The sequence below is a fragment of the Aphelocoma coerulescens genome, chromosome 1 (genome assembly GCF_041296385.1).
Source record: "Aphelocoma coerulescens isolate FSJ_1873_10779 chromosome 1, UR_Acoe_1.0, whole genome shotgun sequence".
Taxonomy (NCBI): domain Eukaryota; kingdom Metazoa; phylum Chordata; class Aves; order Passeriformes; family Corvidae; genus Aphelocoma; species Aphelocoma coerulescens.
The window spans coordinates 26,524,583-26,540,824 of NC_091013.1; the positions used below are offsets into that span (position 1 = coordinate 26,524,583).

Consider the following 16,242-nt stretch of genomic DNA (forward strand, 5'->3'; position numbering starts at 1 on the left):
ATAAACTATTCCTAAGTGCAGTGAAATGTCATTGCTTCACAGGGCCTAATGGAACAAGTGGAACTGGAAAGATAATGCAAGTTAGCAAGAAGCATGTACACATCCGGTATGACGAAGACACTGGTGAGAACAACATTGCATTACTACAGCTTCAAGAGCACGTTGAGTGTGACAACTACCACCTCCCTGTGTGCATCCCTGAAAGAGACTTTGCAGAACATGTTTTAATTCCAAAACTGGCTGGTACAGTCAGTGGCTGGAGAATGGAAGGTGACGAACTTCAAGGTGAAGAGCTGCAGGTTTCCTACCTTCCTGCTGAGGACTGCAAGCAAATACTGAACATCAGCCTCACAAACAGACAGTTTTGTGGGCACCTCCAGGAGGCCGTAGGCAAACGCCTGGCTGGAGGAAGCTTTTTGGCTACTGAGTATAAGGGCACGTGGTTTCTGACTGGTATCCTGGGATCCTGGCCACTACAAGACGCTGACTGGGAAACATTGCTTTTCACCAACACTGCAAGGTATATGATATGGGTTAAACACTAAGTGAAGTAAGACACAAACACAACCAACTCTCAAGCACCGAGCCCCTACCAATCATTGCAAGGAAACACATGGATGCAGCCAGTACCCTCCTTAGACTCTACTACAGCTTGCAGCAATGGAAGTTGCAACAATGACATGTATTTAACTCCAGTTTATACAGAAAAGCCTGTTTGTCTTTCCTTCTGCTGACACACAGTACTGTGAAAGTCATGATGCAGTAAACCTAGTTGTTTAACTAAAAACTGATTTAACATCAAATTTCCTAGAACTGTTCATCCTAAACCTCAAAACATGTTGAATATTTTTCTGTGATTTTAAATGTTGCTAGTACCCTGAGGTTTGATTCACCAAAGTCGTATTTTTATTTCAGGATCCATACAAGTAAAACTTACAAAGACATGGGGAATGTCAAGCTTTTAAATGTCTATGTTGAGGTAGGACTTGACACTTTCATCATGCTAAAAAATGCTTCCCCTCAATACATGGAATCTATGTCTTCCCTTCTGAATGATGTCCATGTCAGTTAGAGGGTAAAATAAAACCTGTCTAAGACAGAAAAAAAAAAAGTTTAATTTCTTTTAAAAATGATTTTAAACCCCCAAAACTCCAATCTCATCAGTCTGGACAAAGTTATATTGTACCACCCCCAAACAAACCAACCAACCCCCAGGGTAGTTAACACTTAAAATACCGGATCCAGTGTTTTCCCCAGAAGCAAAATAAAACAGAGTTTGGATAATTTAGCTACATCAGCTTTTGTTCATCATAATAAAAATTAAACAAAATATGACCAGAATTTTAAAAAATCCCAAAGCCATCTGTGGGCACCTACCACATGTACTTGAACCCATAAGTACTACTGACACAGTAAAGTTTTTGGTGTCAAACACTTCTCTAGCTTTTAGAGAAAGTTTGAAGAGAGTATTTAATACCAGCAAGATTACTGAGACTTAAAAAAAATTGGAAACCATATAAAAAACCATTATTTCCATTCTGAAGAATGGATCAGCACAAGTAACAAAGGCTGATACTTCTTCCTGAAAGATAAACACAGAAATAGTAACACAAAGTACTTTATAAATGCTTTTAAGTAGTTCAGAAGGAATTTGGAATGCTTTGCTTTATTTCTTCATGAAGTACTTTGAATGATCTAGAAAGCCTGTGGAAACTACCATTTAAAAGTCAGCATTTCATCTCAATGCACTTTGTAACACTGGCAGCCTTGGTCATTCTGGGAAAGGAGCCACAAACAGTTCCTGGTATTTCAGTCCTGGACAAGAACCAGGTCATTTACAGTGTTTTTGGGGTGACAGGGAGCAGTTCCACTGGGCAAGACGAGTATCTGAAGAGTACTTGAATGGCTAAGATGCAATACTCAACAACACACTGTTGACAGTGGAGGAAATGGGTTCTGCTTGCTGACCACAAGCTTCTGATGCTGATGGGATATGTAGCCTTTAATGTGACCCTGGCAGAAGGAGAAGAAGGCGGTGTTAGTACTTGGAGCTGGTAACACAGTCCCCACAACCCAAGCAAACACCTACAAGCTAACCATAGCAAAGCTAGGTATGCTCAATCACCACTGCACTACTGTACTTAAATATCCATGATGGTCCAATTTATATAAGTGGGTCTTAGAGAGTAAGCAGAAAGTTGGAGCCACCATCACGTTTGTATACTAAAAGTGCTGTCAGACAGCGAGCCGCTTGCCAGGGCCCCCTACACATCTGCTTACACTGCCTTGAAGAGACAGAGCTCTACAGAAGTGTTTCTAAATTCACTCTTTTTCACTTTAAAATGAGGATTTTAATCAATTAGTATCCATACCTAATAAACTAAATGACATAGTATTTCCTTTTCAGACATAGTGTTGTAACAGTGAAAGAAATCTCCCAGTGACCTAGACCACACCAAATAATGTTTCAGAAACAGAAGTGGTTAACTTTCTTGCTGACACTGCAATGATGCTTCAAAACCTGACTTAATACAATTATTTAGATTTCAAGCTTTTATCTGTTCATAAGTAGTTGAGATTCACTCAGAGTAAAAAACAAATGTGGAACAAAACCAAAGAAATCTGGCTCTATTTTTTTCTAATTTGGGAAGATCAAGAGTCTCCTACTTCAAATGCAGAATAAATCTTTTTGGTGCCATTTAAAAGGTTTGTATTTTTAAATCAATATTTATGTATATATAGATATGTCAGTATTGAACTCATAATGTGAAATTCAACTTCAATTTTAACTGATTCCTGCAAGAACTAGAGAAAGTCCTCAGGGCAAATGAAAACATTTCCCTTTGAGCACAAGTCTCTCAAAAAAACCACATGAAAACCTGGGATTACTGATGTGTTTTTTGTCATAAACTGTTATTCTCTATCTAATCTTTTTTACTGTTGGAAGTCTGGAAGCACCAGACAATGAGTGGTCAACACGTACCAAATATATAAGGTTAGCTAAAATACACTGGACTTCGTCAATATCAACATCATCTACTTGCATGAACTTTAGAGCAATCAGAAAAGCATCTAGAGATAGCTGATGGGTTTTGAGTAGTAAATATCTGAAAGAAACAACAGGAAAAATGTGTTATTGAGAAATAATCATTTAAAAATTCTGGTTCTTAGAAAAATGGCCTTTCTACAATAGATTTACCTTAACAGGAAGTGAGCTCTCTCAGAGAGAACTAAGGAGCATTACAATTCTACCCCAGTCCCAGGTGTAACCATATTAAATCTGCTTTTGCAAAAATGTAGGTTTTGTTATGCTTACACTTTCTTGAAGAGATTCCTGTATGTGATGATTTTCAGCTTCTCAAGGATAAGAAAGATTCCACATCGAATAAAGAAGGTCTCATGCTTTGTCAGAGCATCATTCAGTAGGAGAAGATTTCCTTCACTGCAAGGATAAAGAAAAAATGACATGGTCTTACCCCAATGAGAAAAAAAATTATCTGACTTGGTAGGAATATGCCTCCCCTGCCTTCCTCAACCACCCCAAAGAAACACTTTTTACTTAATATTTTTTGAACACAAAGCAGCAAAACAAGCATCGTACCTCACAGACTTTGTTACTTCAGCAAACTGCATAAGGTCATACTTTTTTAAGAGCTGAACTGTTGGCATATGGCCCTGAAAAATAAATGGTGTCCAAGTTTTCCAGGGTAAAGTCAAATGCATTTTAAATAGAATCTGCTAAGCTATAAAAAAAAATTGTTAAGAGAAAAAGAGGAGTGTTTAACCACTTTTTTTGCTACAGAATAAGAAGTGAAGAAAAGTTATTTGTAAGACAATCCCCTTGTTCCTCTCGAACACCTCACGGCACAACTCACAGTAGCTACTGATTTATCATGATTTAGGGACTATTATACTTAACGTTAGGGAGCAGCTATCAAACTTGTAGAATCAAGATCCTGTGACATGAGGCCTTGGCAGATTGGAATTTTATGTCACGGCTGTATGATCTGATCTACAAACAGAAGAACCGTGGGAATCCCAAGCATTTCCACAGGAATACAAGCAGTACCTCAGCCCTGTCAAGTGCTATCTCAGTCTGTAACAGACCTTTTCTTCTCTCTGCCTCCATGCAGAAATAAAAATGTTCTCTCAAAAAACAAACACCACCACCATGCCCCTCCCCTCCAAAAAAGAGAGAGAAATGTTAAATTTAAAGAAACAAAATTAATTCTTATTGTTAGATCAGGTAAGATTGAACCATCTACGGAATCAAGAAGAAACGTTGTTTTTCATCCCCCACACAGCAAAGATCAGAATGCACATTGACTTGGTCAGAGTTTAGTTACATCATGCTATGCTGTTGCTAACTCCTTTCCTGAATGGAGGATTAGCTGAGAGCAGAACTGAGCTGCAGGTTTACTGAGAGCTGTTAGGAACAAAAAAACAATATACAAGCTATTTTAGTACAGTTTGAAGTTTGAAATTTGGACTCTGATTTTAAAAAAGCAACTGCAAATACAATGACCTTTATCTAGTTTTTCTAATGCCTCTTGTACACTAAAACTGGTCCAGAAAAGCCACAGTAATTCTAGGCACTAACAGACACACCAGTTTAAGGCAGCCAGTCAGGACTGGGACAAAGTTTTTAGGAAGACTATTAGTAAGTTTTCCTTTATCAACCATACCACAATTGATCCGAAAACAAAAACTAAGAAAGTCAACAAATTAAAAAAGGAAAACAGAAGCCAATTATCATACTCACTATACTGCCCCTTTACCCACTTGACACAGCAAGGGACTGGAAAGGGAGCACTGAATCGAAAAGGCAGGGAGGTCACAAACAAGTCAGGGGGAAGGTGGAAAATGGCAACTCAGTAGAGGCAGGTCATAACAACATTCTCCATGGGTAATTTTGGTAACAGGGCCAGAACAGAAAACTCTAAAATGTAGTTTCTGTCCCCTCAGTTACAATGAATGAATACTCAGCATAATCCACTAATTCAGGGATACACAAATGTTAACACAGCACATGGGAATGGACAGGAACAAGAAACAGATGTGCTTAATTCTTTTAATAGAAATATGAAATGATAAAACAGTAACAAGTCTTCACTGATTTTTTCAAAACCAAAACGCTCTGCCTCATGACCCTTCTGAGATGCCTCGAATGGGAAAATGTATGAAGTACAAATAGAAAATCCAAAGACAGGCTGCAGCTGTGGCAAACCCCTCTCAACAGTCCTTAGCCACCTGTTTGCACATCCTTCTTTCTTCCACCAGGTGAAAGAAGCAGACAAATTTGTTCTACTGAATCCGCATCTTCCCTGGCTTTTGTGTGCAGTTGATCAGCAGAGAGGCACTCTGCTATAAGACAGAAGTTACACTGTTGAGTGCTTCACCAAAGAATTCAAATATATCTTTATTATAGTAAGATCAGGTTGCACCCTTAGAAAGTGTGGGAGAAAGGCAGGGGGAAAGGAGGGATGCGTTGGTTTTGTTTGAGGTGGAGTTTTCTTGTTTGGCTGAGTTTTTTCCCTTTTCTGTGTTGCTATAAATGACAACTCAACACTTTTTGCTCTCCCACAACAAGGTGTGCATATGCTGGCTCTTACAGGGGTAAAATAGCCTCTGAATTACAGTAAGGAAAAATCATGAAAATATTGAGCATCAGTTTTACTATCTGCATGTGGACCCCCTTCCTCTTACCTAGGAAAGTAGTATCTACTCACCAACAACATTTTTACTGGCAGCAGGTAGATCAAAATCATTCTTTTGTTCTTCTGGCTTGATCGGTGACAGTGCTCAAAGGCAAATGACAGATACTCTTCAGCTGCAAACACAAGTAACATGAATCAAACAAAAACGGATTAAAGCTGTAGCCCAAACTCTGTGCTCAATATCCATCTCCAGCTTGAACACATGACATTTGAAACTGTATAAAAAATCATCATACCACTCAAAACACATAAAGAAAAACTGGAGATTCTCACAAAATACGAAGTATTACCAGAAAGATAAGTTCTCTTTCAGAAAGTCAAAGAAAACTTGATGTCAGACATTACAGTTACAAGTAATACTGGAGTTTTCAGCTCATTTCAGTAATATTATTGTGCTCCTATTACAGAAGCAGAAAATCTCAAAAAGTGCTGGTAATACACTCTATTTCCTAAATTCAGATTAGGTTCTTCAAGAGATGAAAGCTGAATGCAATGCACACATCTCCTGAGCTGCAGAAACGTGCCAGTAAGACCACACAGTGTACAGCATGAAGATCTCTTAGCAGCTTCCACTGATGGAGAAAAAATTATAAGCCTGACAGGCAGAACACACTATTTGAAGTAACAGAACCAGCTCCAGAATAAATGTTGGTCAGGGGTTTCAGTTAGTGATGAAGCTGTACACCTTAGCTCTAGATGCATTTCTGTTAGTGAAATCTATTAGAAATCTGGGAAATGCAGTTTCTACATCTTCCAAGATCAATCCATCAAGAAACTAATTCTACATTACAGTTTGCTGAAGATTTCCTACGTGGCACACAGCAACCTGAAGAGTTGAAGGCTCCTCTGTGAAACTTTTACAAACCTATTGTTTTGGATGCTCATACATTTTGTAATGCACACACACAATGCATAAAACTGCAGAGAACTTCACTGACACAAATATTTTAAAGCTGGGCATATATTATAAAGTGTCATGTAATCTCATCCCTGTTTTGAGTCAGCCTGTGGGTTTTGGACCTTTCAGCATGAATCTTCCTTTGCTCAATGCAGCTACAACTGCACCTGCTACTCACACTTGTGAGTCACACAAACACACACCTTCAGCCAGGTTTCAGGCCAAGCAGCAAGATTTCAAACATGTCTTACTGGCACACAGTACCTTGCTTAAAGTCACTGTCAAACATGGCCTTGCGTCCAACATAGTATTTGTATGTAACTCTCTGTGCCATACTATACTCATCCTTCAGATTTGAGCTGTCAATTGCTCTTATTAAGGGCTTACAGAGATGGAGCTTGTTGATCTGTAAAAAAAATTGCATTTTAATCAGAGTGTAGATAGACAGTATCATATACAAGCAGGGTGAGTTTGACTTAGAATATGAAGTACAAAACACAGCTTACCAGACTTGCACCCTACCTTAAAATAAATTTTAAACAGCTGATTCACGAGAAACAACATGCCCCACTTTTTTGAGTCTTCGATGCCTGCTCGACTGTCACAAGAAAAAAGAAAAAACCTGCTAGTACTGAACATTGTAAGAAAAGAATGACTTTTTCCTTACAGTAAATTCATTCTACAGACATTCACTCCATAGCATTTTTAGGGTAAACATAGGTGTAGCTCTGCTACATATTTTCTCAATGTAATGAAAAGATGTCATGCAAAATATTATTCATCTGCATCAGGGTCCTCACTCCAGTCTGCAGATAACACATACACAAGCACAGTGGTGGCTTATAATACTCAAGGTGAAAGAAACACCAGAAAAAAACCCACTTTTTCCACTTCCAAAGTGTTAAAATTGCTAACACTGGGAACCAGTCACCTCTTTTCCATCTAATTCGAATGGAGCAAACTTCACAACTAACAGAGCACAGAAGCATTAATCATCTTTCCTGAGAAACAGACACATAATCAGTCCCTCCCAACAATACCTGCTAAGAATGCTAAACCTGAAGTGAGGGCTCTCCCTCTGTAGTTAATAATCAAGAGAGAACAGACTATAAATAAGAAGACAAGCCTCAGAAGTGTTCATTCAAAGACCCATATATGGTCTAAGTAAGCTGGAAAATCTAAAGCAAAGTTCATTAAGTTCTTAACAATTTAACAGTGCAAACTCAATAGAGGATCTTTCACTTACGTGTCACTGGCACAGACTCGAAAGCAGCCCATCAGCAGTTCTGCTGCTTTTTCCAACATGTCACCAACTTTGCTTTTCCCTTTCTTCACAAGCTGTTGATCTGCCTAGCATTACACAGCAAGAAACAATATGCAATTCTACAACACTAGGCTGCAAAGTTTAGCTCTTTAATACAGCATTTTATAAAGTATTATAGCAAGACATCAGCCATGGCTGCTATCTCCCAAATCTAGAAGGCAGTCAAACTCACAGAACAAAACACTCAGAGAGGCTCCTGGACATGTACCAAGCCCAATGTACAGAAGGACAGTCCTTTGAAAACAGCACTGATCACTATTGCCTTCGGTATCACTCAGCTTAATGCAGGTCTCAGAAACCTAAATTTAGGTTTAATACCTGAATTGGAGCACTAACACTTCAACTCAAGTGTAAAAAGACCAAGAGCCTGCAAAAATTACAGAGTTTGAGTCTTAGCATTTATAACTCAGTTTTTCTTCACAGCCACAAAGACTAGATTTTATTTCTAACCCATATTCAATACTTTCCAGTAATAAGACACACTGCTGGGACTTGAGACTTCCAGAAGAAAGATAAAACATATGTTACAGCAGCAAGAGAAAAAAAAGAATTCAGGTGTCAACATATGGGAAAGATCCATGCACTGACTAATGCAGAACTTCAACAGAAAAAATATATCAAGTAGATGTTTATTACGTGGTTTCTAAAAGGTGTTATTACAGTGTTTGCATTCTCACTAGCTGAAAAGTGAAGAAAAGAAATGGAAATGCATCCTGCTGCAGAAGTCTTCTCTGCATCCAAATCCTCTGAATACACTAAGGTTAGAAGACAGAGTTCAAACACTTCCAGCATTGACTGATTCAACACTTCCCTTTCTCATGCATCTCAGAGATACAGATTTCCCTCATTCAGACTGAGAATTGAGACTTGTTACAGAGCAGTCACACACATGAAAAATACTCCCTGTGCAAGCATTCCACATGTGTGGTTTTGTGGGTAAGTGGGCACCAGAGAGTGACGAGGGGATGAACACTGAAAATACTGGATATTGCCAAACTCTAACCTAACTTGAACTCTAGCTTCAACTCTTCAGGTAAAGTGACTAGGAACAACTCTGCCACTTGCCTTGGCCTAGCAGTTCTCAATAGGCTGGTGAATTGAAGTAGCTTGTATAGGGATCTGAGAAAAATAATGTAAATTTGGGGATTGTTTGCACGTCAGCAGTTGTATGGGCTCACCAAAGGCTCCAAAGAGCATCAAAAGTGGTGCACACATTTGGAAAAGGAGAGCAGAAACTTCCCTCTTCAGATGTATTGAATGGTTAGATCAGCTTGGTTGTCTGTCATACCTCCAATTTCCACCAAATCCTTGGGACAACATGGAAATAGTGACTTAAGCCATGTGCTACTCAATAAAGAAAATACTTATCCCTTCATAAATTCTAAGCAACTGCTGGGAGTTGCATTCAGGTCCTCAGAACCCCTCTAGTTCCATCTGCAAATGGGAGGTGGACAGACTGAGCAACTCATTTTTCAACAGAACTGGATGAATTTAGTGTGTCAACAAAATCCTAAACAATGAGTTAAAGAGAACTGAGCAAAATTAGGCTGTGTAATAAAGTCTAAAAATATTTCTATCGTGGAAATACCAAACAGACAAAAGTAATGAGGTTGTTAATCAGATCTACTTACATTATTAGCAAAAATTCGAAGATCAAGGGCTACAGAATACATAATAGGTAAGGCCCTGGAAAAGAAAATCATAGCATACTTAGTAGGTGCAAATCAAGCAATAAGTAAGACATGAGAAACAAGCAATTTATCCTTTTTTTGCTAGTTGGTCATATAATTAGGAAAGTATACGCTAATCATTAAATAAAGAAGGATTCACTTAAAAGGTCTTCAAGATCTCAGCATTTCAGAAATCCTACACTACAATAATTATTTCTAAAGTCTTTTTTACTGTGGTTTTAATAAAATACCACTTCTCTTCAAACAAATCCTTCATGTATTTACATAGGGACCATTGTACATAATTAAGCTCAGACATTTAGTTTTCACACTTTTGGACATAAAAACTCAACCAGGCAACTAAGCCAATTAGGCTTGATTTTAGCATCACTTGGGATAAATAAAAACTATAGGTATAATTTTAGTTTCACTACTATGGTATTATACTAGGAAAAGATGAGTCTATTTTCTAGCAGCTTTCTATGATGTACTCACCAATTTTCTTCTTTATGCGCCTGAAATGCTCGCAGGAAAGATGTATTGTATTTAGGAAAATTTAAAATGCCATGAAATGAAGCACAGATTTGAGAAATAGCTGTTCAATGGTACCATATATGACTTCATGAAAGATGAGAAAACAAAAAACCATCGAGAAGTTGAGGAGTTGAGTTGCAGTATGGAAGAAGGTGAGCACGGCCACTTTGAGTGGCAGCAGCAGCAAGAAACACTGGCCAGAGATAAGATAGAAGCTTCTTTATCTTCCCCTCTAGCCAAGTACAAACTGCAAGGTATTATAATGATTTGAGACTTTCCTATGTTCTGGGAGAAATTATATTTTAGAGGCAAGTGCCAAATTCCTTCTTAGCCCTACAGAAAGCTGGAAGAGGAGTGTATCTGGACTTCCTTGCTCAGAAACCTGAACAGCTGAAGTGTATTTGGAAGCAGACCACATTCTATTAGATTTTTAAAAACCATAAAGAGAATTTAGTCCACAAGAACTTAATCTGAAAACAATATACAAGATTTATGGAAAAGGATATTGGACAATAACTGTTTGGCATTTGTATGCTTCTATGAAGTCATGGTTTGCAACAGCATAAGTACACCTGTCAAACAAAAGGCATTAGTGCATCAGAAAATATACATAAACCAAATATTTATTTTTGTGTCCTACCAGGCATGAAGTTTTACAGTTTATTTAAGGCACAAAGAAATATGATTAGAAACACTCCTAGAAAACTAGCACAAGTATTTTAATAGAGCACTAAGCTTGATAATTGTAGAAAACAGATCCTAGAGAACAGTAGGTATTTATTTTATATAAGCTAATGCTTATTGAAACTGTCACCAAGATGAAACTAAAAACAATCCAAGATCGTTGAAAAACACTAGGTGCAGAAAACCTCACAGATTTGCTTAGATGCTAAGCTCTCTTAAGAGTACTTTTATGATTATAATTCTCTTTAAAAAATATTTATTTCCCTTACTTATTTCACTCTAAATTCTTGTATAGCTAGTAGGCAGAGCAAGGGAAACAGCAGGCACTGACACCAAAGCTGTGCTGATGGCCACACACAGATGACAGCCAGGTACATAGAGCAAACTTTATGTGGAGAGGAAAAAGTAAGTATTTTCTGCAATTCTAGCATTATTTGTAAGAGTAATAAATACCAAGTTTTCAGGTGTAAGCCCTTTAAAATAGGCAAGTAAACTTAAGGATATCCTTCCCCATCCCTGCTCTACACCTCACAATTGACTTACATTCCGGGCCCACCTTTACCTTAAGTGGGCTGCAAACATTTCATCATATGGTGATTCCAAAACTTGTTGACACTTCTCCTCTGGAGATGGAAGCTAAATGTACAATAAATCAATAAAACATTAAAGGAACATCCAATGCACCAGAAACAGAACATCATATGCATATTTTGTCAAGGCATTTCTCACAGATTTGTTAGGGTTGGAAGGGACCTCTTGAGATCATCTAGTATGCACCTCCCAGAATTTAAGTTACATTAAGAATCATATCCAGAGTAATGAATTGCTAGGGTGCATTCTGTCTCCAGAACCTGAACAGAGCCAGCCTTAAATAAAAGCATCCAAAACACACAAACACCAGGTCCTTACTACTCACTGCTTTTTCCTCCATAGTGCCTTCCACTGTGCTATGCTAGTAACTACAGCAGACCTGGTCAGAAAGGATATTCAAAACGGTATTTATCCAGAAAACAATTCAAAGTGGAACACAAAGAGCCAACCAGAAAACAAAAATTATATATAGTATCCTTGTAAGAAGAAAAGGGAAGCAAACCTACAAGGGGATCCTGCCTTGGCCTGTGAAACAGATTTCTGAGGTTCCTCTCCAATGGAAAGGAACCCACACACAGAACTAGGAAAACTGAAAGTAAAACAAAAGGTCAAAAACCAGATTCTCACCTGTAGCCTTGGGTTTGCAACATGTGGATGTTTAAATGATACTAATTCTGCACAAAATGTTCCGTCTCTGGTCTCAATGGCTTCTTGTACCTACCAAAGCAGCCAGTCAAATTACAGAATAAAACCCAGTAACAGGCACACAACATATTTACACAACTACAGAAGTTACATCTAGTTACCACTGTTCATATATATTAACATCAAATCAAATGTGAGATTTTAAAGGTTTAAAACTGAATAAATAATTTTGTATTTCCAATACACCTGTTTTTCAAAAAGGTCTCAGGGGAGAAGGTAAAGAGAACACCATTGGGGTTTTATCCTTATTTGCAGGATGCAAGCAAACGTATGTACATGGGTTTAGGATTGTAAAACAGCAGCCAACAGCTGGATTTGAAGCTTTCTAAAGTTCCAGTTGGAGCTATAGGCATCAAACATGTATGTGAAGGCAAAATCTTTGAGTAATGCTTTAAAACGAAGACATTTAAAATGAAGATTTAACATGTAGATATCACTTCAAAGGCAATGTCTGCTATAAGATTGATAGTCTATTTATATAGAATGTTTTTGAAACCTGCTAAGACTGTAAATATTATATTCTGTGGGAGAATGGTTTAATTCTGCTTCCTGCTAAAGATAACTCTTTGTTAAAAATAGTCTACCTGGACAGATTATTGTGAATCAAGGTGGAAACTTCTTCACTTATGGAAGTAGCTTTAGGTATTACTTCCTAGGAGTTTCTTTCCCACCGCTTGTGCTTTATTTGTCATATTTTTGTGTCCCAATATGAAAAAAAAAAAAAATCTTTTTGATGTATGGAAAGCTCATACCAAATGGGAAAAAACGCCATAGACTAAAACAGCAACAAAAGATGGAAAATCAACTGCTTAAACTTCTTCAGAAATTTGTGTTTAGCTTTTATTTCAGGAAAAAGAAGAGATAATTTGATGTTTGTAGATAGTTTTTCATATTAAATGTTCAATGGTCTGTCAACCGAACAAGATGTGGACTTTTTAGAGCAGACCGCTGTCCTAGGAGATCACAGATGCTCCATTTTTGGAGACTAAAACCCAAACAATTACTCCCTTCTTGTGCCTTCTCTTAATTGGCTTAACTGATGCCAGACGAAGTGAGTAAGATGGTAACAGTGATGAGATTACGATGCTCCAGCAAGAACCCTCCAGAGCGGACACACAAAAAGCTTGTCACTGGCAGCTCCGTCCAGCCTGTGGCTCCGCTCCTGCCCCTCCACCCTCCCTGCCAAAGAGTGTGTCCGCACTTCTGGGCATCTCAGACCCCTGTATTTCTCGAATCCCTGAGCTGCTCTTGTTCCTGGACACACACACAACCTTCCGTGGTGGCTCTTACAGATAAATTATCTCAAAAACCTCCACACTTTTCAGGCATTCCAGGTGTACATCCTTGGCACTCAGACGGTGTGCTTCGCACACGCTGAAGAAATATATTTTTCCACCGCATCACTCATCCTACGTTGATGTAGCTCTTAACCAAGGCAGTATATTTACAGCAAAAAACACACCCGCATACTCAAACAGGGCCCACAGATTAATAAAAAAAAAAATAATAAAAAATCTTGCTTACTTGCTGCAAGTACTGATTTATGGTGATGTGCGCCATTAAAGGGTAAGGAGATGAGGCGGGAGCCCCACACCCGTCCCACCCTGCGAGCCCCGGCACCCCCGGAACTCCCTCAGCGTTTCCGGATCCCGGCGCCTCCGACGGTGGCGGGAACAGCCCGGAGAGTCACGTGACAGCCACCAACGGGTCCGCCTCGCCTCTGCCCCGCCCACCGCGGGCTGGGGGCGTGGCTTCACTTGGGTAGCCAATGGGAGTGAGCGATGGGCGGGGCAGAGGGCGCGCGTCAGCGGTAAACCGCGTGCGCCGGGGCGCGGCCCGTAGTTGTGGGTGGCGGTCGGTGGTGGCGGGTGGCAGTGCCCGTGAAGCCCTCGGCTCTTAAAGGGGGCGAGCGGCACACACCCTGTGGAAAGACCCCAGTGGCGGGGCGCCCCAGGAATTTTCTCGGGAGAGTGCTGGGCGCCTGTCTCCCCTCCCTTCTCGCTATCTGCTCTGCTCTCGGGGAGCGCTGGAGAGGGGTCTCGGTGAACTTGGGTCGAAAAAGTTGAATCGAGCATTAAACTCCCGAACAGGTTGACTCCTAAAGGCGCTAACGCTAGGGAGATGTGTGAGACAAGGACACGTTCCATGCTCGTGCAGGCTGGGCTCTGTTGGGTTTGGTGGGTGCCGGTGAGCAGGGCGCGGGCGGCCTCTCGGGCTGGTGGCTTCTCTGGGCGGGAGGCGCGGCTGCTCCTTGGCTTCGGCTCTGGCCGCCCTTCGGCGAGTACCAGCAGAGACACGGCAAGTGGGGGACACCGTGGCTGCTGCCGGCCGCGGGAGGCTGCCCCGGCCCGGGAGCCATCTTGTGAGCGGGGCTGGCGCTGCCCGAGCGCCGCGAGCCGCCCGGACCTGGGAAGGGACTCGAACCCGGGCCCGCACCCGAGCCGGCCGCCGGGGCGGGCGGAGGCGGGCGGGCGACTGTCGGTGCCTCCCGGCCCAGCGGCACTTGGCAGCTGCCCGCGGGCAGTGGGGGAGGGCGGCTGGGTGGTGGCGGCGGAGGAGGAGGGGAGCGGAGGCGGGGACCAGCCGGCCCAGGCACGGCCCAGCCCAGCGCGTTGCCCCGGCCGGACACGGCGCCCGGGGCGGAGATGGCGGACGAGCCGCAGAAGAAGCCGCACTTGTCGGCCTTGGTGGGACACACGAACGGGCTCACCAAGCCCGCCTCGCTGGCAGCCACCGCCACCCGCGCCGCGGGAGGGGGAGGAGGAGGCGGAGGCGCGACCGCCTCCTCCAAGAAACTCGTGATCAAGAACTTCAGAGGTGGGTACGGGGCAGCCCGGGCCCTCTGTCCTGGCAGGTGCGCCCGGCCCGATCTTTGTTTACTGCGGCCCCGGCCGCTCCCCGCCCCTTGCCCGCGGCCGGGCCCCGCCGCTGTCACCCGCCCCGCCGCCGTATCGGGGCGAGGGGCGGCTGCTGTCGGGCTGATAACGCCGCCGGGCTGATAACGCTGCCGGCACCGTGGCCGTGTAAGGGCTCCCGGGGACGCGCGTGGGGCTCCGAGCGCGGGGGCAGCGCCCGTAGGGAGCGGGCAGAAAGCCACCTTAGTATTAACGCTGATTAAAGCCAGGTTGCCTCGCTAAAAGTAACACGGGTGTCAAACACAGGAGCCGGGGGGTGAAACGCGTCGTGCAAAAGCTCGGGTGGAATTAGTGACCTCTCTGAGTGTGCCAGAGTTACATGGCTAAGCGCAGAGGGGCTTGGCAGAACTTGATGGAGCAGCAGGGAGAGAGAGATTGCTGCAGAGTCCCGTTGGGTGGCTGGTTTTAAACTTCCTGTGTCTTACTTCACAGAAAGACCCAAATTACCAGATAATTATACTCAGGACACCTGGCAGAAACTTCATGAAGCAGTGGGAGCAATACAGAGTAGCATTTCTATTAAATACAACCTTGAAGAGCTCTACCAGGTAAGCCACAAAGGGTTTTGGTTTCATTTTTTGCAAATAAACTGCTTTGGCAGCATACAACATAATGTATTTTGATTTGTTAAAAGCTGATCGAATACTTTGCTACATACTCTGTTTCTAGGCAGTTTGCAGTTCTACGTATCAGTTCCTTGGAGAGCTACCAGGATCTGGGCCCATGAAAAAGCAGTTTATGTTGGGAGGCACAAAAAGCTATTCCTGGGCAGGGCTGAGATCTAAGTCTTAATATCTTCAGTACTCTGCCCACTCAACATGCTGAAAACAGGATGTTGCTCTAAAGGAGTTAAGAAGTTATATATTTTATGATGATTTTTGTACATACTATGGTCTCTTGTAAATAGTAATGTTGAAGTATTTGATGTTACTAGATCATAACATTACACCTCTATACCTTTTGAGGCATTAAAAAAAGAATCTTGATTGAGCAGGCACCAAACTGTCACCTTACCCACATTTCAGATTACTATTGCATTTTCATTACAATCAGGATCTTAGTTTTTCTATTCAAGTGGTGAAAAATAATTTCTGGTACCCTTGCACTACTGGAGCAGGGGCTAGGGAGGGCAAAAGTAGAGAGATGGGAGTCCTGAGCCATTTCTCTCTACTTTCTCCAATTATATGTGGTATAGTTCTAAGTT

General features: G+C 41.6%; 3 protein-coding genes across 10 annotated transcripts in view; 2 read left to right on the forward strand and 1 right to left on the reverse strand.

Moving 5' to 3' along the window:
• The window catches only part of PROZ (protein Z, vitamin K dependent plasma glycoprotein), a 31,266-nt gene extending 30,155 nt beyond the window's left edge, over positions 1–1,111 (forward strand). For all 3 annotated transcript variants that reach the window (XM_069004421.1, XM_069004442.1, XM_069004431.1), the window contains one exon: positions 43–1,111. In XM_069004421.1, coding sequence (XP_068860522.1) covers positions 43–545 — 503 coding nt within the window. In that variant the 3' untranslated portion in view covers positions 546–1,111. The remainder of the gene's footprint in view (positions 1–42) is intronic.
• Positions 1,112–1,650: 539 nt separating this feature from the next.
• PCID2 (PCI domain containing 2) lies at positions 1,651–13,789 on the reverse strand. Of its 2 annotated transcripts, XM_069004454.1 has the most exons (14): positions 13,648–13,789; positions 12,046–12,135; positions 11,390–11,463; positions 10,648–10,715; positions 10,105–10,144; positions 9,571–9,625; positions 7,862–7,965; positions 7,138–7,213; positions 6,880–7,021; positions 5,730–5,830; positions 3,602–3,675; positions 3,317–3,442; positions 2,984–3,107; positions 1,833–2,013 (listed from the first exon to the last, which is right to left on the reverse strand). In XM_069004454.1, the coding sequence occupies exons 1-14, from the start codon at positions 13,681–13,683 to the stop codon at positions 1,921–1,923; spliced, it is 1,203 nt and encodes a 400-aa protein (XP_068860555.1). In that variant the 5' UTR covers positions 13,684–13,789; the 3' UTR covers positions 1,833–1,920. The 2 variants fall into 2 exon arrangements, with proteins under 2 accessions (XP_068860564.1, XP_068860555.1); XM_069004463.1 differs by lacking the exon at positions 2,984–3,107 and having other exon boundaries at positions 1,651–2,013.
• A 921-nt stretch (positions 13,790–14,710) lies between these two features.
• CUL4A (cullin 4A) overlaps positions 14,711–16,242 on the forward strand; it is a 35,941-nt gene continuing 34,409 nt past the window's right edge. For 2 of the 5 annotated variants that reach the window (XM_069004510.1, XM_069004520.1), the window contains exons 1-2: positions 14,712–14,940; positions 15,471–15,586. In XM_069004510.1, coding sequence (XP_068860611.1) covers positions 14,769–14,940; positions 15,471–15,586 — 288 coding nt within the window. In that variant the 5' untranslated portion in view covers positions 14,712–14,768. Of the gene's footprint in view, positions 14,941–15,470; positions 15,587–16,242 lie in introns of all 5 variants that reach the window. The other 3 variants (XM_069004479.1, XM_069004488.1, XM_069004531.1) reach the window with 2 other exon arrangements.